The sequence below is a fragment of the Arvicanthis niloticus genome, chromosome 15, assembly GCF_011762505.2.
Source record: "Arvicanthis niloticus isolate mArvNil1 chromosome 15, mArvNil1.pat.X, whole genome shotgun sequence".
Taxonomy (NCBI): Eukaryota; Metazoa; Chordata; class Mammalia; order Rodentia; family Muridae; genus Arvicanthis; species Arvicanthis niloticus.
The window spans coordinates 30,635,341-30,660,861 of NC_047672.1; the positions used below are offsets into that span (position 1 = coordinate 30,635,341).

Below are 25,521 nucleotides of genomic sequence, written 5' to 3' on the forward strand. Positions count from 1 at the left end.
AGGAAGTAGGGAGGGTCACGCCGATGGACTCAGGCTGGCCTTGTGTCCCAGCATAGCTGGTCACTCAGGCTTGCCTGGCGCCTGAGATCCTGAACTCCATGAAAATGAGCTTCCGGAATAGCCAGGCAGCTGTCCCAGGCCAGTCTCAGGCAGTCTGCTTGCACTGTTTTCGTTTCTCTGTCAACAGGAAGCTGAACTCTGACTACATGGGTTTGTTTCCTGTTATGGTGAGAGGCAAGGGTTCCTCTCTTTGCTTGGCACTCACACTCCCTTAGTCCAGGAACTCCTCCTTTTCCACACCCTGCCCCCACTTCTCATTCCAACCAGTCTTGCCAACACTACAGACCACTGAACAAGTTCATGGAACACCACATTCATGTCCCAATAGGTATACATGTTGCAACTCTCCCCCAACCACACCTGAGCCCCCACTCTTTGCAAGCCCTTTGAGTGCCACAATTTCCTTATTTAAAATTCAGACGCCCGTTATAAGACAACCTCAAGACAGAAGTCTCCCCTGTCTACTTCCAATGTAGCTCCCATACTAGGCGTCCAGGTTTAAAGCCACTCATCTATCTTAGCCTTCTGTGTCAGCAGGGTTTGCAGTAGAAGTCCCATCTGGATCAAATGTTATAGTCTTTTGGGGGTCATGTGGTGATAGCCAAGTCCTGGGGGGATAAGCTAGATCTGGTGGGAGGAAGTCCAAGGTTGGCTTATTGTGTTCTTCCAAGATGCCACTTGGGAGGCCTGTAGGTCTCTCTGTGTGTGTGTATGTGTGTGTGTGTGTGTGTGTGTGTGTGTGTGTGTGTGTGTATTGGAGGGGGTGTTAACTGCAGAACCCAAGAATCACACAGGTCAAATTTTAATACAGGCACATTCAAGAGTCTCAGTCTATAAATTTCTGAGCTAAAACTTAAGGACATGGATCCTCACCATGCTGAGACATTACTTCCCGGGTTCAACACAGTGTCATGTGAACTAACTAGTACATATGCTCGCATGTGCACACACCTTCCCTGTGTCCATCGCCCCTCTTGTTGCTTCTCCCTGTCCTGCTCTAAACCCCTCTCCTCATGCTTCATCACCTTCTGTCTTGTCTCTATGGCTTCTTTCCTCTCCTGCTCACACGCTACCCTCAGCTGTGAACATAGTCATATTGCTCTCTCATAAGTATTCAAATATGAATGTGTGTTTGTGCACATGAGCCTCATAAAGCATGGCATAGCACCGCCTGACACGATATGCTGAACATCTTGTCAATCAACACATGAACGTACCTCGCTGATCACTTCAGATACGGAGTTCCCTTTAATTCATTTCATCTACAAAGGGTGCTGTCTTGGCAAGAATGCTGGCCAGGGAGTCCTGACATTTAGGTCTCAGCCAGCACCTGCTTATGAACTATCATAAGGCCAGTACACAGTTTCTCTTCTGCTCTCATTTTATGCTAAGGAAGGAGTTGGCGAGACAATACGTATTTCATAAAAAGCAAAACAGAAACACACAGATGTTATTAGAAAGCAAGGGCAAGCTCAGAACCCCTTGATAAATACAAATGACCCCAGCCCCACCCTGCACCCCCACCTCTGGTTATACTGTCCCTGTGATTTGTTGATAGATCTACACCATCAGTATCTTCTTTGGAGAGGTTTGGGCTGCAACTAACTGAGGTTACTTACATTCAGTATCTTAGTCCCTAGGATGTGCTTGTTTGCTGGCCTGCCTTCCTTTCCCCATGTACACATGACAGAGGCTCAGTCACTGAACCAGAAGAAGACATCTTTTAAGCTACAGTCTTGTTGCTCTTCTCCGGTGTCCTTTAATTTTGCAAGGCTGAAGGGAATGATCACACATCCACACACTGGCAACTGCTCTCATTTCATTAACAAAGTTAGAGAGGGAAGAAACAACAAAGGACACGTTCCTCATTCTATCTGTCCATTTAGATCCTTCTTCCCAGCGAGTCTGGCCTCATATGCTGTCCACAGACACACGTCGGTATCCCTGAGAGCCAAGAAACCCAGTATCGTTCTCCATGTCATTACTGTGTCTCTGTCAGTGTTCCAAAATATAATGGGATCTGTTCTGCTGATTTATCCTGCATGCAGGCGACATTACCCAGACACACGGGCCGGAGGAGCAAGAGAGGAAGATACACGGCAACATGAGTGGAGCTAATAAAATTTATTCCCACTAACAAGGGAATGACCTACCCCATAATTCAGCCTGGTGAGCGGGGCCACTGCTTCCCTGCACCCGCCAGGAAACACACAAACTTAATCATCGTGGCAATCCTCACCTCAATTATAGTTCGAATGGTGGCCGTGGCTGCTTGCCTTAAACTCTGGGAGGGGGAGCAAGAGCTGGGATTGATGGGTGGTTTTGTATGGGATTTATCTGCCCCTGACAGGCAGCTGCTAGGGGCTGGTAAAGCTAAGGTCTAGAAGGGGAGGGAAGCTTCCTGGTGGAGTTTGGCTGGTATTGCTTGCAAGGCTGAGAAACTTCTCTGAGAGTCCCCAGGGGTCCAGTTGGGGCCACTAGATTTGCTCCCAGCCTATTTACCACCTGCAGAGTTCTGATTCTCTTGCCAAGCTGGCCCATAGCTGTGGTCTGTGCAGACCTCCATTGTGCCGTGGTGTCCTGGCTACTTATTAGGGGGAGGGACCTGGGGCCCTCAGCAGCTGGGCTAATGAGGAGAAGGTCATGGGTCCAGCCCCCAGGACCCTGATTGAGCTGCTCTCCGATGGTGCTGCTGAGCAGACTTTGGAGGGTACATGGCAAACACTTGCTGTTGGTTATGGCCTGGCTTGCAGAAAGCAAGTCAGGATTAGTGCCCCTCTCCTGGGAATACAGCAGAAGTTAGTAGCAACGGTACCCTATTCGAAGGCTAGCTTGTTATCATGACGTCTTGGATGTCCAGTGACATTGGGCCACAGTTGGTACCCAAACACACAGAGGTTTCAACATTAGTATAAAAAGAAACATTGCCTTGGTTTATGACTTCCATTGCTCCATACGTATGGAAGTACAATAATTAAGCTTTGGAAGTTGCCCCTGCTCCCCACTAAGCTCCTGGGACACAAGTGGCCTTCTTCTCCCCTGATATTGAGTCCCTCCCATCCTTTATGAGATGCCTGAAAGCAGGGCTCTTGGTTCTTGGGAACCTTGGCTACAATTTGTTGGGTTGTTTTTCCAGCCCCGAGACACTTTGCACTGAATCCCTTCAATAACATATTTGTCTAACTAGGTTACTGTGGCTGCGTCTTGCTGGCTCTCCCTCCTTTCCTCTGTACACATTCATTTTCCCTACAATTCCATTGAAAAGGACACAATAAAGAATCACTCTGAGATGATGCATTAGTAACTAAGTGGATGACTACAGTCCCCCCATTCTGTTTCTGCTTTCTGTGCTCACAGCCTGGGTTCAGAGGCAACCTTCACCTCTCACCGCCCTTCTCTGGCTTCCTTCTGAGAGTTCAATGCAGTAGAAGCCTCAGTAGAGCTCACAGAGAGGGTTAGGAATTATGAAGGAGAAAGCAAAGGTTATGCAGATTAGTAAAGCTATCAAAGGGTTGAAGGGATGTGTGTGTGTGTGTGTGTGTGTGTGTGTGTGTTAATTCTATGTAAGAGAAATGATCACTCACACACATCTTACAGAGTAACAAACAGGCTTCTCAACAAGGCTAAACTTAAGCCTACCATAGTCTCCTAGAGTTCTTTCCAGGCTCCTGAGAGCCCTTGGGAGCCCTCTCTGTTTACCCCTGAGGAGACAGAGTCGAGCATACACAGCCTCATCTCTAGGGGCTCATGCATGCAGTGCTTCAGGCTCTGGTGTATTTATGAGCACCTGAGGGGTCAGCAGCCATATTTGAGATATGGTTCCTAATAAGTGGGTGATCATTATCACCCTGTACTGCAGAGCTTCACAATCGGAGCCTGTATTTAGACATGAGCTATTACAGCTTATCTGATCAATACCTCCTTTAAAAAGAAATCCCACATGCGTAATTCACTAGTGCTGGGTTTCTAGGAGAGGCCTGCTATGGGCAGCTCCTTCTGTGTGTGTGTGTGTGTGTGTGTGTGTGTGTGTGTGTGTGTGTATGGGTGTGTGTGTGTATGGGGGTATGTGAGTGGATGTGGGTATGTGTGTGTGTGTGTGTGTGTGTGAGAGAGAGAGAGAGAGAGAGAGAGAGAGAGAGAGAGAGAGAGAGAGCTCTCCTGTAGGTGTAATTAATGCAAAGAGGTTTAGAGCTTGTGAGGATGTGGAATTCCAAAGGTCTTCCATCCTAAGCAGTGGCTTACAGATTTTTCTCTTTTTTCTCCTGCCTTGTATGTCTTCACAAAGCATCCACTTCCACATTCTTTGGCATATGTGGGCATGAGAGGAAGATCCCAAATTTGATGATTGGCCAGGGACTCTCTCAGCAAGCTTTGTTAGGTTCTGGAAGTGGCAGACAGCAGAGGCCCTCCTTCAGTGGTGGGCCTTGCTGTCCCTGAGACTGGAAGATGCCCACTCTAAGGCTGTTGCCTAGCAACACAATGGATGTGAGGATTTTTGTTGTTGCTGTTGTTTGTTTGCTTGTTTTGTTTTTCTAGACTGGAAATGTGAATTTCAGTTTTCCCTGTAGCTTAATAGGTTACTATGGCAGCCATAGCCAAGTCTTGATTTTGTTTCCTGTAAAATGGGTTGGTTAAGCTTGTAATCTTACTTTCTTCTCTGGAGTAGTACAGAAGGATGGTAGTGTACTGTGTTCTCAGCCAAAAAAACATGAAGTGAAGGCCAAGTCACCTCTGCACAAAGTCTCTGACTTTTTCTCCTGCAGCTGGTGGCCCTGCCATTCATTCTGTCCAGGGACACTTGAAATAAGACACCAACTGCTTGTCTAAATACAGCCTAGGTCTGTTTCTCCACTAGAGGAGGACAATTTGGGGGACATCAACTGAGACTCTTGTATCTCTATGTTCCTGGGACTTTCCTTAGTGCTTGGTCTTTATAAATATCCCAAAGCAAATTAATAAATGAAGATCTGTCAATAGCACTGTTCTCTCAGAAGCCCCCTTTCCCTCTTGGCCAAAGTGATGAGCTCCTCTAGGCTAAGGGACCCCAGTACAGAATCAGATGGACCCACAGGAGGGATTTGGGCAGCTTTCCTTCTTCATTTAATGGACAGAGGTGGTGTTCCAGGGACAGAGGATGCTGTAGAGTTGCTCAGAACTTCATATGAGGCAGGGCAATACTCCTTGCCCCAGGAAGGGCAGAAGGGCTGTTTTGCTGCTATGTGTGAAAGGACTCTTCTGTTTGCTGCCCTCAGAGCAAGGGTAGAACCAGGTCTGGCCTTTCATTTTTCTCCCTGGGATCCAGAGCAGCATGGCAGGTACATCCATGGTCAGAATAGCCGGCTGCATCCATCCATCCATCATACTGGCTCACCTGACCTGTGTTTCTGGGCCAGTGTGGGCTGTTTGTAAGCAGTGGATGCCTAGGGTGAGAGGGGAGGCCTGTGGCTATGGAATAGACTGTGTCCCAGAGCTCAGCTAATTGGCCCACAGGGAGATGGACCTGCTGACCCCGACCTCGTTAGCACTGCCTTTGGACCACTGAGCTTTGACCTAATTCTGACCTTTCTGTAATAAGGGTTCACTGGGGTTCTGATGAAGGTGGAGCAGCTGGGGACCAGGGAAACTGTCTCTGTGTGGCAGGGAAGGAGCTGGGAGGAATAGACCAGGGGTCTGCCAGCTGGGGTGGGCAGCATCAGGATCAGGTGCCAACCCACCTCTTGCCTTACAGTCTTCAGGATGGTTGGGTCCTTGAGAGCTGATCACTATACCTGAGGTTGAAAGGTTATTCTAAGGCAGTGGTTCTCAACCTTCCTAATATTGTGACCCTTTGATACATTGCCTCATGTTGTGGTGACCCCCAACCATAAAATTATTTCCATTGCTACTTCATAACTGTAATTTTGCTACTGTTATGAATCCTAATGTAAATATCCGATATACCTATGGTTTTAAGTGGCCCCTGTGAAAGGAGTGTTTGACCCCCAAAGGGATCACAACCCACATGTGGAGAACTGTTATTCTTAGGGGTTGAAGGAGAACCCCCACAGTTCCCCAGGTCTGCCTTCTCTTCTCAGTCTGGGCTCCTCAAGTGGCTGCCTTGTGGTTCTGTCCCAGAGCCAGGGGACATTGACAGAAGAAGAAAGCTAGCGTTTTCAGTCCCCTCTCAGTGGCGATGATAGAGCTTTTCAGAGTGCCAGTCTCTGCAGAGTGGGAGCAATTTCCCTGTAATTGGTAAAGTAACCGTAACTGCTCTGTCATTTGTATGTAGCGACACGTAATTGCACGGTAACCTTTGCTGCTGTGTGCGAGGGAAGCGTGGTAAGCTATTAGATTGTAATTCGGAGTGTCAGCTATGGCTCCCCATGCCACCTCGCCATGGCTGCTGGTGCTCTGCAGGCCACTGGCTTGGGGGGGGGGCTTTGGCATTTAGGTTCAACATGGGTGGGGTACTACTATGTAACAACCTCTGTGAGGGGGTAAAGCCCAGGGTGCAGATGGCTATCCTCTCCTCAGTGGGGACAAAGACCACCCTGGTGTCTTTGAAAACACAGAAACACTAAGAAGGCCGGGAAGATGTGGTCACCTTGGTTCCACTCAGGCTTTCTGAGGAGAGGGTTTGACTGAGACACAAGGTTTTGTTTTGTTTTTCTTTCTTTCTTTCTTTTTTTTTTTTAAGAAATTGTTCCATCTTCTAGATCCAAGAGACTTTTCCTTTGCTTCTTCATTTAGCCTCCCGAGTCCAATCTCTTACCCCATCCTGAAAGCCAGTTCTTGTCCCTTAATCTCCACATCATTCTTGAGGTAGAAACCACGTATCTTCTTAGCACTGCCGAGAAGACTCACCAAAGTCAGTCAGTTTGCCTTCACCTGACAAGTAACAGCGAGAGCTCTCATTCTTGTAGCATTTACTGAGTGGTGAACTGTGTTCTGCATGGTTAGGTGACAGAGTGAATGGTGGACTGTGTTCTGCATGGTTAGATGATTCAGTCTTCATCAGCACTATGGAGTATGTTCTGGTATCACAGTTTCCATGCTACAATGGATGCATCTTAGTTAAATGGCTACAAAGTTCAGATAGGCAAACCTAGTTCTAAATTGTTAACTACTGGGAAACCAAAGCTTTTTCTTGGTCATTTACCTACCTGTTTGCCATCCTGCTGTCCAGCCCCCAACCTGTTTACCTCATCTATCTTAATCCAGCATGAAGCAAGCGCACTAAGCTAACAGTACAAAGATGCATAAAGCATTGTCCCTGCCCTCATTCTGAAAGTCACTGGAATACAGTGAGTCATTCATCTTAACTTATAGCCTACATATTTAAAAAAATTAAATAGAACTTATTATTAAACATCCTTGCGAATAAATAAAAGGTAGCAAAACATCAGAATTAACCAGATGCAAATTCTATATAACTTAATGAACTCATATCCTATTAGAATTGGTATTTAGAATGGAAGCTGTGAAGATTAAATTTCTCACTTTCAGTATCAAATAGATTTTATGCACTTATTCACCACCAAAACCAAAGATCCATGACAGACTTAGAACTATAATAACATTTGACTTTATATTCTTTACCTCAAATTATTTCATTTTATGAAATAATTTCATTTACTTTAAATTATGCATTTACCATTATTTTGAGACATCTCAGTCCTTTCTCATCTCCTAACACTTAGTTTTTCTTATTTTTTTATCCTTCATGTTATATGGTACCAATGTTCATATTTGTTTACATCTATATAGGCATTATTGGCTAGATTCTATGCTGTTAACCACTGGAAAATCAAAGTGTTTACTTGGTCATTCATCCATCCATCTGTCTATCCATCCATTTATCCATCTACCCATCTGTTTATTATACACAGACACACAGACACAGACACAGACACACACAGACACACAGACACACAGACACACACACACACACACACACACACACACACACACACACACACACACACACACACATATCTTATCTATTATGAACCAGGCACTAAGCTAAGGGTCTAAAGATGCTTACACCATGTTCCCTGGCCTCACTCTCAGCTTACCTGGAATGTACTGAGTCACTCATCCTAATTTATATGCCATGCATTCTGAGAGGACTTTGGGGGACAGTAGAAAGAAAGTAAGTTGTCCCTTTGGTCTTGAGATAGAAGACACAGGCTATCTGTCTGGTCTGTCAGCAGCATACCCAAGTGACATCCATGGACCTTTTGACCTTCCTTTGTAAGAATGGAGCTTACTGGCTAGTCAGCCTAGCTGAATTGACCAACTTCAAAGTTCAGTGAGGGACCTTGAGACCTTTATCTAAAGATAAATTAAAAAACAATGATTGAGGAAGTTACTTGATGTAGACCTCTGGCTTCTATATACCATTTAGTCCTATGTGCATATGTATACATGAACACACACACACACACACACACACACACACACACACACACACACACACAATGGGGCTGCTGAAGAAGATATATCATGCTGACTTGCAGCTGTAACATGCTCATGGGCATTTGTGGAGTGACCAGAGAGAGCGAGCCCAGGCCTGGGCCTGCATGCACAGCTAGACTCCTGATTATAGCCTTGTCATGGCCCCTGTGACTGTGACTCTAATAATACTGTTAATGGGGCCCTGGTAAAGACCTAGCTAGGGCCAGAGCAAAGACTCTGACCTGTATCACTCAGGAACTCAGGAATGTACACCATCCTCATCTGCACAAGACCAATCAGCCTGGAGCCCAGGCATCTGCACTTATGGCCATATGAAGGTCTTAAGGCAGAGAGACCCTTCCAGATCCTTTCCCTGTGCTGTAATTATCCTAAGGCCACAGCTCAGGAACCTGCAAGGGCTTCTGCTCCCTACAGCCATTATGTCTCCGGTTAAAGGCCTTGATTTTACCTCCATCACCTGGGGTCTCATTCAGGGGGAAAACCTGGGTCCCAAGGAAGCCAGGGATGGAGGGGTCATTTTCCATTATGTTACTCATGAACCCCCCCCCCCCCAGCTGCATCTCCAGTTTCCTTTGAGCTGCAGGACAGCACTAAGGCAGGGACTGTGGATGCTGAGTGTCACAGTACAGGTGTGGAGACAGAGTCCTGCCTCCTGACAGGGCCTGGCATGGAGCCTTGTGATCCAAGTTAAGCAGAACCCCCCAGCTCAGACAACCAGGCTTCCATCCCAGCTTCCTTCTGGTAAAAAACATTCCTCACCTGGGCCCCTTGCTGTGAAGCGCTGCAGAGGAAGAGAATCACATGGCAGGGCACCTTTTGCCTCTGACAGCATGACTTCATGATGCAGTTGCCTGACTGCATGACTCTGTTTTTGTAGGTGACTGTTGATTTGTTTATGTTTCACCCAGCTAAGGGGAAAAACTGTTTGGCAATCCTGGCCACTACTCCAATGCTGTAGATGAAAGTGGAGAAAGCCCAGATTTCTCCTTGCCCCAGGTTAATTAGGAGTGTGCGGATGATGGCAGCAGGGGACTATGAAACATGGGCTTCCTCTCTCCCTGCCTTGGTTCCCCCTTGTGCCAAGGTGATGATCATTCAGCTTCGGCTACTTGGAAGATGGGTCAAAATAGGAAGAATACAAACTTTGCTGATAGCAGAGATCTCTGTAGCCCAACTTATGCTCAGAAATTAGGGACTCGGATTCTTTGTGAACTGGAGTCAAAGGACTGTGAGGCTTCTGGGCACCCCAGGCTGCCCTGGAAACACCTGGCAGGTTGCCATAGTTACATCTAACAAGGACTAGGCATGATATTCTCTTAACCTGGATCTTTCTTCCTCCTGTCTCTCCATCTTTTACCAACCACCTGTCTCCTTTCTCATTTTCTCACAATAGGAAGAAAGATGCAGGTGAGACACAAACTTGAGGTTTCATCATAAATGTCGCTGCTATGGTTTCTTGTTGTTTGTTTTGTTTTGTTTTGTTTTTATAAAGGAAGGGGAGAGTTTTGTTGGACCAGATGCATGTAGCAGAGGCTGGAGGTGACCAAAGGCTCAGACAGACATTTGTTTCACATGTGGAAGAAGGGGAGAGGCTAGGGAACTTTCAGTGTTCAATATGTTCTCTCTCTATGATGCCTATTGCCACTCCCCTTCAGGAAAGGAATGAAAGAGCCCTAGGCTCTGGAGAGCTGAGTTGGCCACTTTCACAGGGTTGTGTTGGCAGGAGCCTGCCTGCTGTTCCCCAGATGCCTCTTGCTTTGACTGGCTTTAAGCCTTTAAAAAAGCAACACCTTGTACTTTATTTCAGTCCCTTCTCTGGAAGGTCCAAAGACGTTTACAGGCCCAAGCTTGATAGGCTTTATGGTAGCCCATCAAAAGGCAGGGACTGTGTTCTTCATCTTTATAGTCTGAAAAATTAAAAAGCACAGGAAGACAGAGCAACTCTTTGGAGGCCACACAGTGCTTCCAGGAAAGGAGTAGAAATCCAGTTAAGTTCCCAGCAACTTCTAGAAGACTGAGGCAACCTAGAGCTTCTTGTGAGGAGTGTTGAGTGTGGCTTTCCTCAGCCACTTTGAGGTCTTTACCCTCCAGGACACAACAGAACCCAAAGGGGAGTCCATGTTGAGATCCTTCACGTTGGAAGTAACTGGAAGCCCTGTATGAAAAGAGTAAAGGTTGGGTGGAAAGATGAAAAAACTGGCCCAGGAGTCCTTCCTCTTGGCCCTTAATCTCTAAAGGTTGTATTTCCTGGAGTTGGAGATGAGTTGGGTCATTGGTATCACAGGCTAGCTCAGAGCTCAGAGGTGTGAACTGGTTTGAGGATGACGTTCGGAAAAACTTGAGACCAGGTGCCTTCCTTCTTAAGGACTTTTCTATGAGCGAGTATTAGGCTGTTTCCCAGGAGACTATCCAAGGGGTCCTTTTATGGGGAGCATCTTGGGAGCTTGGTCTACAGCTCATGTTGTGGGAAAGGTTACCATAGGTATGACAAAGCTACAGGTGCTCCTCTTCGCTGTGCTCTTGGAGTCAGGGAACCTAAGAGCAGCAGCAATAACCGGTACAAACCTGGTTCCTGTGAACCCTCCTTTGCTGATCATCTGGCCGAGGCTCTCTGATCCTGTTGGCCACACTTTAAATGTCCAGACTTCATTCTATCCCTTTGAATTCTCACTGGCACATTGGCTCCAAAGCCAGTGTTTAGACACAGTTGCGGAGGTCACTTCTCTCTGACACCAGAGCTCAGGTGTTTGTGGCCCGTGCGGGGGGGGGGGGGGGGGAGGGGGGCTGGCCCCAAACTTTTCCATGTGATAGTGAAGATGGACAATCAAATCCACCAGCATGGTACTTAGAAGACTTCGAGAAGATGCTGTGGTCTAAGGCATGAGGCACCTCTAAAGATCTGTGCTGCTGCTATGGGCTTGCAGCTGTCTACATGCAAAACAAAACAAAACAAAAAAACCAAACCAAACCAAACCAAACAAACAAAAACCTGAAGGATTTGGAGTAAATAGCCCATTGCTAAGGAGTTTTCTGGCTCTGGACTTTTTTTCGCTTCCTATCTGTACCATTTCTCACGTTGCTCTTTTCTAACTTGTCTCTCATTTTAATTTTCAGCTCCTTACCATTGATGACAACTTCTGTGGCCTGGATATGAATGCTCCTCTGGGAGTGTCTGAAATGGTACGTGGCATTCCTGTCTTCACAGAAGACAGGGACCGCATGACTTCCGTCATTGCGTACGTCTACAAGAATCACTCGCTGGCCTTCGTGGGCACCAAAAGTGGCAAGCTAAAGAAGGTAGGAATGAGATTCGACTGTTTTCGTTCTTGTGAAGACATTGGGTCCCCCACAGTGTTTCACTGTCATGGACCTGGTCTGCAGGGAGGACAGATTCCAGCTGAGGAGATATGCTGCTGTTGAGGTGATGGCAGTTGTGTGTTCTTTCTCTGCCTTCATTTGGAGGCTGTTGTGCAAATCAGGCTGCCTGAGTGGATGGAGTCACCCTTCCCCAGAGCTGGCATGCATGTGAGAATTGTTAGCCCAGCCTTGCTAGGTGGTTCCAAATGGTGTATTCTATTCCACTTGGCCTTGGGCCCTCAGGCAGGGGCTCTATTAAGTCTAGGTGGCTGGAGAAGGTGGACTGGGGGGAGGGCCATGCCCGTTCCTCTTGTTCCAGCCCTTATGGGCTGGTGCATCCATCTGGAATTCATTCAGGGAACAGATGGAGCAATGTGCAGACCTGCTTGAGAGCTGCTAACGGGGCTAAGAGCCAGCCTGTGAGAGAGGGACACCATTGCTGAAGTAGAAGCAAAGAAGTGGCTTATGGATGGATGAAATCATATGGTCTGGAGAAATTGGCGTGTGACCCTTGTCCTGGCACAATGGGCAACCTTGGCTCACTGGCTGTATCAGGTGTGTTTGCCCATTCAGAAATGTTCTCAGCTATGAATTCTCAGGGGGATTGGAAGTGCCTCTATTGTGTGTTTCTCTGATGGGGTTAAGTGTCTTTCTAACTCTGGAAGCTGGAGTCTTGCTTTCTGTTGCCTGGTTATTCATTACTCTTTAGCTTGTCTTATTCGGGCTTCCCTTGGCAATTTCCAAATACTGTATGATTCAGACTAAGTAAAATGATGAAGACTGAACCTTGATCTCTCCTTTCCCTTTGATTTATGTCTTGGAATTAACTCTGAATGGTCATGAGTGAGAACATATTCTATGTAAGTCCAGAAGGCTGTGTCTATCTTACCATCTTATTATCTAAGATGACAGCAATCATTTCCTTCCTGTGGACTTGATATCCAAGCATAGGTTGCAGTGTGGAGTGTATGTGAGACGGGGTCAGGAGTGAGTGGTGGGTGTATATAATAATTACTGAATATCTGGAAAAGAAAACAGGGTCTGCTGCTAGAGTGCCATGGTACTCAGAAAAAAAAAAAGCACAAATGGACTGTGCGCTTAATCTCACACTTCATCTCCATGTCCTGTCATTGGTGCCACAGCTGAAAGATAATTTACCCATTGTCTGCACATTCTCAAGAAATATATGTCTTGCGTCCCTGCCCTTCTCACTGTTGTTACTCCTTGGGATTTCTATTCATGTATTGAACTGAGTTCTGTAGATGCCCAGAGAATGTGCAGCAAGGTGTTGGTCCTCAAACAGTTCCAGTGTCTAATTGCTGCCACCTGTCTGCTTCTTCCTCTCAAGCTCCCTTTTGACCCATGTCAATCATTCTGTCGCTGTGGGAGATGTGGCTAGCTTTTCGTTCTTTCAGACTGAGGCTTCAAGTTTTGAGTGGGCTAGGAAATCAGATCTCCAAACTTGCAGGATCTGTGACTCCAGTGGGCCTGGATAAAAGCAGGAAAAGAAGTCTGTGAGTTTTCCTGTAGTCAGAGACCCTGTGGGTGTCTCTGCTGGCTGTTGAGGTCTCCTTTGCTTTCACGATTACTCACTTTGCAGGAAAAGTACATTCTAAATCCCAGTGGCATGCTACTGTTTGGATCATCTCTGAGATGCTCGGAGTTACTGGGAGAAGGGGAAACCTGTGGGAAGTGGGACTGGTCCAAGGCTCAACATCATCAGGTCTTATCCTTGAATGGAATGGTCCAATCCCACCCCTTCTTTTCTCTTTCTCTCTTTTGCTCCCTGACTCATGTTGTAAAAAGTTTCCCCATTACACACTGTTGCTATCATGTTGTATCAACTTGCCAATGGCCCAGAATGATGGGGCCAAGTGAAATTAGACTGGAACCTTTTAAATTTTGAGTCCAAATCACCCTTTCTCTCTTAATAAGTTAATTGTCTTGGGTATTTTGAGATAGTGATAAGACGCCATCCAAAACAATCACCATACACAATTCATACAACGAAGTGGAAGCGTCTATTTTGGGGAGACTAAACACTGTTGAGGGTAAGTGCACAAGCACTTTGGGTAGCTTTAATGCTTTCTATTGATGAGCCCCATCTTAGTACAGTGGAGAATCGACTTTCTTCATCACCCTAAAACATTGTTATCCAAGGAATCTCAGACTAACTTTTCCAGACAGAATAGCTCCTGGATGAGGAGTAATGGTATGCCATTTCTAGAGCTGCTTAGACTATGTTGCCAGTGTCAGGAATGTGGAGAGTTCTTTGTGCATAATGGAGCAGTTATTGGAAAAAGACACTCCCCCCCGCCCCCGGACTTGACTGCACTGTAAATCTGAAATGGTTCAGAACAGTGCAGAAGCCTGTCCCCTGCCACTGAGGCTCAATGTCACACAGCTTCATGAGTGGGGGATGAGCACAGTGAATGAGCAAATGCACAGAACCCACCCTTCTGGGGGCATGTAGGGGCAGAGCCATGCATAGATAACAGGCAACACCTAATGGGAAACTTGGAACATTCTCTGCCACATGCAGGTTGGCATTTCCCATCTTCCCCTTGGATGCATCTGTGTAAGAATGGTCCAGCTTCAGCCACCTGGGATGTTCAATTTAATATCCACAGCAGTGGTGGGGCTGGTGAGGCATGCATATCTGAAAGCTAGGAGTAGAGGTGTCGAATGGGGGGGGGGATGAGCTGGCCCTTCTCTGGGGTGTGGGGGTGGGGGAGCTCACCACCCAGGCTGCCAAACTTTCTGCTCCACAGGTTCAGAGTGGCAGCCGCTTAATAGCTTTGCACAAGCCTGGCCCGTGCTTCTGCAGACTCAGCACAGCCAGCCCAGGGGACAGCCTGAGTTGGAAAAGGAAGGCTGGGCTGCCATGTCGTCTGTTGTTTGAAATAATAAAAAGTGAAAGTGGCCCATTTGTTTATTTTCCTAGACAATAGAATTTCCCACCGCCAGTAGCTCAAGGTCACCACGCCCCTTTCCCTGCAATAACTCTGATTTGCTTTTCCCAGAGGTTATCAGACCCACTGCCACCTTTCTGGGCAGAGACCCAGCCATAGCCGGCTGTAGGCTGCAGCTGAACTTTGTGGCAAGTTTTGTGAGCCACCGAGCCTGGGGTGTAGGAATAATGACAATCATACAGCAGCTGTAATTACGGAGTTGGCGTCTTCCAGCCCTGTAATAATCTATGGAGTGTACAAGGGCCTTTCAAAGTTCTTTGCAGCATGACAAGGAGACCCGAAGTGGGCAAGGTGGGCGGGAAGGGCTTGGACGGTTGCTGAGAGTAAGGGAAGTTGGCTGTGGGCTTGAGGGACCTGGGAGCTAGACTCCAGCTATCCATAGGCTGCCCTCGAGATTACTGACTTTTCATTTTGTTTGAAAGGTATGGGTTCCAATTATTTGCAGCCTTGCCTTTGATGACCATAATTTTGTTCCTTGAGTGCACATCACATGAGGCAAGGGGAAGGGAGGTGAGGAAAGTGCCAATTTGGTTGTCTTTTGTGTTTTCTGGTGTGTGTGTGTGTGTGTGTGTGTGTGTGTGTGTGTGTGCATTTGGCAGACATTCCTGTGGTGAACATAAAAGGCATGTTCTGTTAAGAAATCTGGCATATAAATGCTGAAATCATCAGGAGGTGCCCAAGAACTCAGAGGAACCCACAGCCTGTTAAAATTTCATCTGCAGGCGAAATTCATGAAGCAAACACCATCTTGACTTGCTTTAGGTTGTCTGCGTGAAGGCTGGGGTATCTAGATTAAAAATCTGTTTGCTTAAATATCTCTGCAGCAATCCTTTCTGTCTCTTTCTCTTTTTGCACCAAGTGATCATATTTTATAGCTGCTGATCAGCAGTGAATTACTGCCTGACAACAGGAGGAGAGACTGACGTTCATTGTGAACCACAACATCATAAACTTGCAATGGAGGTGTGAGCCTGTCTTTCCCAAATGCTTTCTGCGGCGTGTCACACTGTTTGCAACTAAGGGGTGGGGCACCCACCAGTGTTGGTTGATCAGAGCCCTGGCTCTTTCTGCTATGTGTCTGTACCCATGTTTTCCCCCAGCTGTGATCAAATACCTGCAAGAAACAACTTGAGGGAGGGAAGATTTCGTTTGGCTCATGGTTCAGGGGATACAGTCCTCCCTGCATTGGAAGTCATGGCAGCGGGGGGGTGGGGGTGGGGGGGGGCTAGCCCTGTTCATAGCAGCAGGTGACTGCTTTCTCACATCTCTGTGGAACAGCATACCTAGGAAGGGGAATACTGCATCTCGGAGGCTTTCTCTTTCTTCCTTTTTCTTCAGATGAGGACCCAGTCAGCACTCATGATTAATATTAGCTTCCTCAGTTAATCCTCTGCGGAGACACAAAGGGGCATGTCACTAACATCCTAGGCATTTCTTAATCCTATCAAGTTGACAATTAAAATGAGCCCTGTCAGAGCCTGCAGCAGGATGAGTGTTTGAGGAGTGCATGCTCCAAGCCAACCCAGCTGCCCAGAATAGGAGCTGAGTGTGTGTGTGTCCATGTGGAGTCAATAGGAGTGTAAAACACACAATGCAACCTTCATTGCAGTGTCCCACAGATTGATTTTGTCATCTTACTTTTCTGCCCTGCACCTGTTTGCCTTCCCTGGGTCTACAAAGGTGAACCAAGCCCAGGTTGAGGTGTGTCATGGAGACTCACACTAGGTGTGATTCAGAGCACAGCTTCTCATGATTGAGCAAGTCAAGGTGATGTTTGCTTCATGGATTTTACCTGCAGATGAAATTTTAATAGGCTGTAGTTTTGTCTGAGTTCCTGGGCACCTCCTGATGGTTTCAGATCATGCCTTTTATATTCACCAATGGAAAGTCTCTGTGTGTGTGTGGCAGTGTGCGTGTAAGAATCGGAAAGCATTTGCATAAACATTTGACACACACACAGAGACAAAGGCAGGCATACACACACACACACACACACACACACACACACACACACACACCCCTACCTGTATCATATATGAGGCTCTAACCCTGCTCTGCTACTCCCTAAATACATCTGGGAATTCTTTTCAAATTTTGGACTCTAGAAATTTCAGTCTACTTTAATTAAAAGTAAATCCAGAGGTTTGGCGAGATGTCTCAGAGGGTAATGGTGCTTGCTACACAAGCCTGACGACCTGAGTTCGATCCCTAGGAACCCACATTAAGGAGGAGAGAACTAACTTCACAGCATTGTCCTCTGACCTCCACACATGTACCATGACACATGCATGTGGACACACACAGATACACACAAAACAAAACCACACACGTTACAATCAATAAAATGTAAAATGAACTCATGCCACATAGAGCTGTGCAGTCCAGGGTTGAGGCTCTGTGTGTTGACCAGGAGCAGAGCAGAAATCGTATTCTACTGATTCAAGTTAGACCAGTCAGCTTGGTTGTGCCGTGCACTTCTCCAACTTGAACTGCTACTGTGAGTTTGCTAAAGTTAGGAACAAACAGGAAGGAAAAGAGTGTGAAAAGATTTGGCCTGAGCCACTTCCTGCATGGAGACAAATCCTCCTGGAGGCCTGGTAACTGTGTCCACAGTTCTATTTTGCATGTCTTTTCCTGTTTTTGTTTTTGTTTTTGCTAGTGTTAAACCTTCATGAATTTTAATCTAACCTATGCTTTCTGTCTAAGACCTGAGGTTGAAGGTGCTGCAGCCTAGGATTCTCCTCTAGATCCATCCCTAACCAGGGACAGAGGCCATTCTGTCACCAGCTTCCCTTAGCATCCCAAGCCTGACTCTTCAGAATAATTTCATCTTACTTTGACATGTCTGCTTCTGGGAGTTCCTCTCATCTCATCTTGATCCCCTTTGGTATGTCTTAAGCTTTCTCTTCATGCTGTATCCAGTAAGTAAGAAAACTAGTCAAGCTGGTGCATGTCCTCTCTGACATATTTTATGTGCTTGATACCATGAAGTCCCAACCATCCTTTTATCATGAATATTTCTCCATCGGTCTTCTGTTCTTACCTTCTCTTATTTTTTTATGATTTTGACCATGGGCCCATTTATTTTCTCCAAAGGGATCCCAAGTGGTCATTTGGAAGTAACCGGAACAAACCTAGCATGCCTTTACTGTGGTCTCTGCTACAGCCTCCTTCAAGGCAGCTTGACAGCCATGTCTGGATTTTGATACTTCTCGCCTAGCTTCCTGCAAAATATACATTGGGATCAGCAGCAAACAGTGCCTCAGGGGCACCTGTCACTCTTTTCCCTAGGGAATCAGCGTTAGGGTTCATGATTGAAAGATGGTGTTAGAAATAAGTTTTGTCAATTCAGAATGTATTGGTACACATGCCAGTTGTTTGAATTGTATGTGTGTCTATACATTGGTGTGGAAAGATCCTGACCATACATTAAAATGAAAGACATTAAAACTGAAGGAAGTGCCACTGAACCACCCCAAATCATAGCACACCTTCAGACAACTGATACACAGATGTCAGGCACATTGGAGGAATTTATCCAGTGACACATGCAATTGAAGAAAAATATTATGCTTTACAAGAGTATATCATTAGGAGGGAAACTAGCAGCTTATCAGGAGTCTGGCCATGTAACCAAGACAACAAAGATGGGAGAGGATGAGAGATATGATGTGCAGAGGAAGAAGGGAGAGGCAGAAGGCAAGAGAAGCAGGCTCCCAGCTGCCATTGTCCTTACCTGCTGAGTTTTTTACTATTAGACTCTCAATTGAAAGAGAATAGTACCTAGACACTCAATAGAGTCTCAGAAAGGATAGAACTAGGGAAGGGCTTCATCTCCAGAAATTGTTGTATTTGCTGGGCCACTTTGATGCGGAAGGCAGTATCATTTGGACTGAGTTGTAACCCTCCTGCTATTGCTTTTATGGAGGCCCTGCTTAGCATCTCCATGTTCTCTGGATGCGTCTTTGAATGTGACCACCAGGCTTGCTTCTTGGCAGTGTCATGGTGCTTTCCTTGGGAGCTTTGGTTTATTGTAAAAACATCTACAATGACTTTTAAAGCACTTTCTCCCAAATTAATCTTAAACTTTCTATCCAGGTCCAGGTGACAGAAGCATAAGCTAGCTCCAAAATCAGAATCTTAGAATAATATTTGTTGCTGTGCAGTTTTCAGGGATCAGGAACCTATATAATGCTTAGCTGAGTCCTCGGGATTATGCCCACTCTCAGGCTAAAGTCCAGGTGCTGGGTAGGACTGCAGTCATCTCATGACTCAAGGCCTGAATGGCAGAGGATCCACTTCCAGGGCCATTCAGATCCTCACTGGAGTTGGAGATGTTGGCTTTACTATGTAGACCCATCCATGAAAGTTGTTTACACACTAATGAAGCAAAACAGCTTAGTTCTCCAGATTGAGAGGAGAGAGGAGGAAGAAGGAGGGAGTGAGTAAGAGGGACAAAAACAGAGACAGAGAGATTAGAGAAAGGAGAGAGGTAGGAGAGAGAGAGAAAGAAAGAAAGAGAGAGAGAGAGACAGACAGACAGACAGAGACAGAGAGAGAGACAGAGAAGATCATTATCTCTTTGGAATCTGACTCAGAAATGACATCTTAGGTTGTCAGAAGTCTACCACTTGGGCTCATATTCAGGGAGAGGGGTTCTATTAGGCCATGAGTATCAGGAGATAACGGGGATCCCCAAGGGTCACTCTGGAGGCCACTTCCCACACTAACACTGAAGTCTCAGCCACTGAGGGGACTGGAACTAATACTTTGAGTCTTCAAGTTAATTTCTAGTGACTAATGATGGCCCAGGCTCAGCTCTGTCTTCTGGACACTGCAGGTTTGATGCTGCACATATAGAGAGTCAGAGGATGAATGGGAGGGGTCCAGGTAAGCATGTCACACTTTCCTCATGGGAGAGGGAAGGAGGGTCCAAGCTCAGGGGCAGTTCACCTAGGGGGAGGGCAGCACTTTGGGAGGGATATGGCCAAGAGCCAATCTTCGAATCAATAACTCTGTTGGTCATGAGAATTTCAACTACTTGACTAAGGCTTCTGGGTTCTAGTCGGGTATGTGATTGACTGACAGAAAAGAGAGTAGGACAGGCAGCTCCTAAGGACCAAGCACCATCCATTTACCTGTTATCACATAGTTATTATATGACCCTCAGCATTCCTTTTTGGGGAGTACAGAGTGTAGTCTTCCTCTTGGTCATGTAGAAGGGACTAACTGACCCGCCTGTGGTCGTATGATTTTATGTAAAGCTTGCCCCCTTGTCTCATCTATATGGAAAGACCCTGAGTTTTGTTCCTAGTTGACTGTTCTGGTTGAGTTCTTGGTTGTGGAATGAGTCTCACTCCAGGACCCTAAGGGATTTAGCCCTCTCGGCTATTGTACCTGGTCCATAGATGCAAGTTTACCAGAGGCTTGTGCGTTCTCTCTGTCCTGCTCTGGCTTGGACAGTTGTAACTGATTTTCTTGCCTCTAAATGTTTGCCTCTTTAATCCAACCTGAAAACTATGGCAGATGCATCTTCCTGAAGCAGCACATTCCTCTCATTCTCCATGTTACAAACAACAAACTTTACCTCATCCACTGTCCTTGACCTGAAGCCCTGCACAAATGGCCAGACCCAATGAAGGAAAATGTCTTGTTTGGCGCTTTAGTGTGTCCTGGCTGGACCCGCATACTTTGAGTTCACAAGGGACTTGGCTAAATGTCAATCCTGAGGAAGAGGCTCTGTCCTGAGAAGCAGCTTCCTACGCAGGGGATATGGGGCATTCCCGTCCCATTTCCTCTCCCCTCTACTATGACTTCCTATTCAGAAGCTACTGTGCCCTAGCTCAGACCTTCAGCAGGCTGTGCGGAAGGCTTGGGTGGGGAGGCTGTGGGGGGCGGGGCTGGGAGAAGCCGGAGGAAGCTTGGAAAGGAGGCTCTGGGATAGGCAGTTTTAAACAGGCAGCAAGCTCTGCTTTTCCTCTTACCTTTGGCCGGAAGTGTACTCAATCCTTGCGTGGTCTTTGCTTTCCTATTAAAACCCCCACTCAGCATTCCATTTAAGTACTGTGCTATGTGTGGCTCTTGCTTCTTTTGCCTGTGGCAGGTCACCCAGGGTCTCTTGTCTCTCCTCCTTTGGAAGATGGATGCTTCTATTTAGTCATGGCAGTGATGCATGGGTCTGATGAGTGGTCCTGGTTCGGGGTGACTGCTGGTCAATTGTGAGCATCTCTTCACATTTAGACAACCAACTTTCTTGTTCTTTCTAAAGTCCCCACCTGATCCCCAACTTCTTAGTATTTCTCCACACCTTTCAGGCTTACCCCACATCCATCCTCTCTGCCCCTCCATTCTGTAGCACTGTACTTTTAATTCATAGATGTCTACACAGAGGCCTTATCTTCAACCATCTGGGATTGATGTGGGATTATCAAGGTCTGAGGCAGCAGTGGATGCCTAAAGTCTTCACAGACTCTGTTTCTGGAAGGAACAACGCAAGTCAGTGGGAATGAAAGAGGCTTCATCTAAGAAATGCATTTGCACAATCTGTTTTTAAATGATCTATCTATCCACCCATCCATCCACCCATCCACCCATCCATCCATCCATTCATCCATCCACTTATCATTTGTTTGCTTGGTTTTTATTTTGAGGTAAGGTCTCAAAATGACTCAAACTTACTATGTAGCTGAAGATGGCCTTGAACTTCTGATCCTCCTGCTTCTATTTCCAAAGTGCTGGGATTGTAGACATGCATTATCATGGCTGATTTATGCAATGTGGGGATGGAACCCAGGGCTTTGTGATTGCTAGGCAAGTATCCTGCCAACTAAATTACATATCCAGACCTACATAGTTATTTGTGTAAGTACTTTTAAAGTCAACTATATGTTTTTTTTTTTTTTTTTTTTTGTTGTTTTTTTTTTTTTTTTTTTTTTTTTAAGACTGCAGAGGATCTGAAAGAGCAACAGTTTCCCACAACCCACACTCACCATCCTCTCAGGGAGGCATGACTGCCACCACTCAGGGTGGACTTCTCACACCCTCTGTTCCTGACCAAGGGCTGTGTGATTGGACTGCTGAGACCATCTGATGCCCTTAGGATAAGGCAGCCAAAGATCAGGTCGATTAGAGTGGTAGGTGTGGTCACAGGGTTTACCTTCTTCCTTGGCACTACTCTCTGGCTACTACCCATGGGAACCCTACTGCCTTTCCTGATCCCAACTTCTTTCTGAGCTCTTTCTCTCTTGAGTGTCCTTTCAGAAGACTTCTACCCTCCTGGAGAAAGCTCCTGAGGTTTTTTTTAAAAGGCAAAACACTTGCAAAGGAAAGAAATAGATTTCTGCTTATCTGCCCAGGAGCTCTCCTCCCCACCAAGATTGATGGGAGTGGCTAGGGCACTGCTCACCACTGACTGTGTCTTGGAATAGCTGCATGGGAAGACAGGAAGGTCCTGAAGCCGCCTTGCTACTGGCTCTCAGTGCTGTGTGTAAAACTTAAGCCTAATCCTGATGCTTCGTGCATTGAGGTCTTCCTCATGGGACACTCAAATGTGTGCTGTGTGCACCTAGCAGCATGACACCTGGGATGCTGTGGGCATCTTGTGTATGTTGTGGCTGTGTGTATTTTGTGTGTCTGTGTCTTGTGTATACATGTATTTTTGGTGTGCATATATGAATGTGTGTTTTGAGAATGTATGTTTTGTGTGTAAGTGTGTGTCTTGTGTGTGAATTATGTGTACGAATGTGTGTGTATGTGTGTGCATCTGTGTTTGTGTGTGTATTTGCATGAGTGTGTATGTGCATATGTGTGTGTATGTGCATGCATGTGTATGTGTGTATTTGTTGTCAAAAGGGATAATGCTTAGATGCCGTTGGTCCATTTCTAAAGATCTGTCAGACAATAACTTAATTTTAACTTGATCTTTTTAATATAGTATTTTATTAATTCTTTGGGAATTTTATACTATGTATTTAAACATATTCAACTCCCTCCTATAACTCTTCCTATTACTCTCCTCCCATCTGTTTCCACCCAACTTTGAGATTTCTTCTTTATTTTGTCTTTCTAGTAAGCTAACAAAATTTTGTCCTGTGATAATTCAATGCTATGTTTTCCACAGAGCATGGGATTTACCCATGATTTTTTACGAGAAAAAAAGACTTCCCTACAATAATTGTTCTACTTGATGGTCATGAAGGCTTTTTACAAGTTGCATATGACCCCGATCATATTTAAATGTGTCAGGTTAGCATATATAGATGCATCTATTCACATACATATCCTTTCCAATACTGGAGGTTGAACGTGGGGCCTTGCACCTAGCTAGGCAAGCTCTCTACTGCTGAGCTATCTCCCCAGTCCAGCATATCTTATTTAGTGTTTATGATCCAATTCGTTCTGGGCTTTTTCCTGGTCATACCTGATTTGGGAAAGGAAAAGATGTTTATAAGCCTCACTTAGACCTTCAGAGTCTTTCTTAGATCCAGTGAGGCTTCATTGAGCAAGATGGAATAAACCCTGTGTGACTTGACCTTGCATATAAATGACCCTCCGTGCCCAGCTGGGTGGAGCTCCCATGACTTCTGGGACACTGGACCCCACCCGGAATGGGCAGGGCTACTGTGGAAGGGATGTTGGTAGTGACATAGCTTCCCTGCTTCAGCTAAGCTCTGGGTTTCTTCACCTACTGAAGCTTTATGGGCTTTTGGGTGAGAGAATTTAGATTCATTGAAGGAAGCCAGTGAATACTTTTAAAAAATGAATAATCCATTTCTAGAATTAATAGCCTTGTGATGAATCCATGTTATCAATTTGAATTTTTATTTAGTCACGTCTTGATTACCGAGAAATTACAGGAAATAAGCTTCAACATTTGTAGCCGAGATTTCTTTTCTAAAAAGGAACGTGTTATCCAGCAAAATAAAATAAATTAAAAAGGGCATGCTTACTTTCTTCAAATGGAAAACACAGCTCATTGATATAGTTGATACTTCTTTCTTGTTACATATAAGTACTTTCTTACATGAGAACACGGGGCTACCAGATTGCCTAAGGAGATAGAGATCTGTGGATGTTGGAAGCATATGTTTGGATACTGAATATAAGTAGTTACTGTTTTCCAGTGCCTGTTTGTGCTGGTTTGTAAAGGCATATCAGCTAGCTTAGGCTAAGTTAATTCAAGGTGACAAATGACTCCCAAATTTATGTGACTTACAGCAACAAAGGTTATTTCCAACTCATATTCATAGGCATCTAAGATTGGCAGAATTTTTCTTCCATGTTATTGGGGACCGAAAATGTGTGGGATCTGCTAATCACATGACAGAGAGAAGACATGGAGCTCCATGTGGCTGCTACTGCTTGGAGGGTTGCATGTCCTCTAGTTCACTGACCATGCCAGAGTGAGGAGAGAAGCCTAACCCCATCATAGAAAAGGGCTTGCTGTGTCTGTGGGGTAGGGTCAGATGAGTACAGACTATATTTTGCCAGCCCAGTTTGTTGTAAGGCTTACCATCATGAAATCGGCCTTCAGTCTGGGAATATCTCATTCGTCTGTGATGTACCAAGTGTTTCTGGAGTTAAAGAACCCATGGTTAGAACTAGAAAGAAAAAAATTCCAAAGAGAGGTCATGGTCAGTGTATGTCATCAACTCAAGAGACTGTGTTGCAGATATTTTTATTAATCTGATTTCTCACAGCTTGTCTGCAGTTTACTTCTTTGCCTCCTGAAACTGTACCAAAATCGTTCATTTTCTCCCATTAGTCAGACTCTAGATGTGTGCATCTCCCCAAATTTAGTTTTCCTTGAGATTGTGGGCATGTTCCAACTAAAATCAATGATTAGATTGTGCCCAGCAGATGTCTTTTGGATAACCAAATTACCTAAATTTATTGAATCATTTCTTTTACCTACAATTAAATAGAACTTCCCAAATTAATTTTTCCTAAGTAATGCAACTTGCAGAGATTCTCTCACTTTCTCTTTGAATTGCCTCTGTTGACCATGATTTCTAGAAATTCACTCTGGATATCCATAGGACATTGCCCTCCATGCTTGCTGCCTTCCTGAGAATGGGAACCCAAAGCTAGCGGTCAGTCACTGCCTAGAACACAAGAGTCTGATAGAATTGGAAACTTGAGTTGAGGAAGTCACCCTGCAGATTGAGAAAAGTGGAATTTTAGTTATTTTGTTCATTTCTTGGACTACCAAATTTTTGGCCAGAGTATTGTTTAATTTGCATGGGATCAGTGGTGTCCCAGGAAGCACCAGAACATTGTCCTTTGGGACACAAGATACACGTACTCACCACTGAGCCAATAGCAGTATTGCCAGGCCCTGGACAGTGACTGCAAGGTCTCAGGAGCTGCTAACTTGCAGTTTTCTAGGAGGCACCCTCTGATCCTTTCCAAGCTCTTCACAGTTTCTGATCAACATGCACATGCTTTTCACATGCTTATTTATGCATCATGCCATATCTTTGCCCCTCCTTGAGGATTCATCCTCATAAATAGGCACATAGACTTGACTCATACAGACCTATAGTCACCTACCTCAGGACCATGCACAGACCTCTCTCTGTAACTTAAGCCTGGGGCTAATGCCCCAGGGCTCTACCCCTCTTGGATACAGGCACCATTTCCCTTCTACTCTCTCTGAGAAATCAGCAGCACACCG

The 25,521-nt window shown here is 45.7% G+C and overlaps 1 protein-coding gene across 2 annotated transcripts in view; it reads left to right on the top strand.

Annotated features, from left to right (window-relative positions):
• Positions 1-25,521, top strand: part of Plxna4 (plexin A4) — a 445,710-nt gene that overhangs the window by 78,698 nt on the left and 341,491 nt on the right. For both annotated transcript variants that reach the window (XM_076913573.1, XM_034519140.2), the window contains one exon: positions 11,632-11,814. In XM_076913573.1, the coding sequence (XP_076769688.1) occupies positions 11,632-11,814 (183 nt within the window). The remainder of the gene's footprint in view (positions 1-11,631; positions 11,815-25,521) is intronic.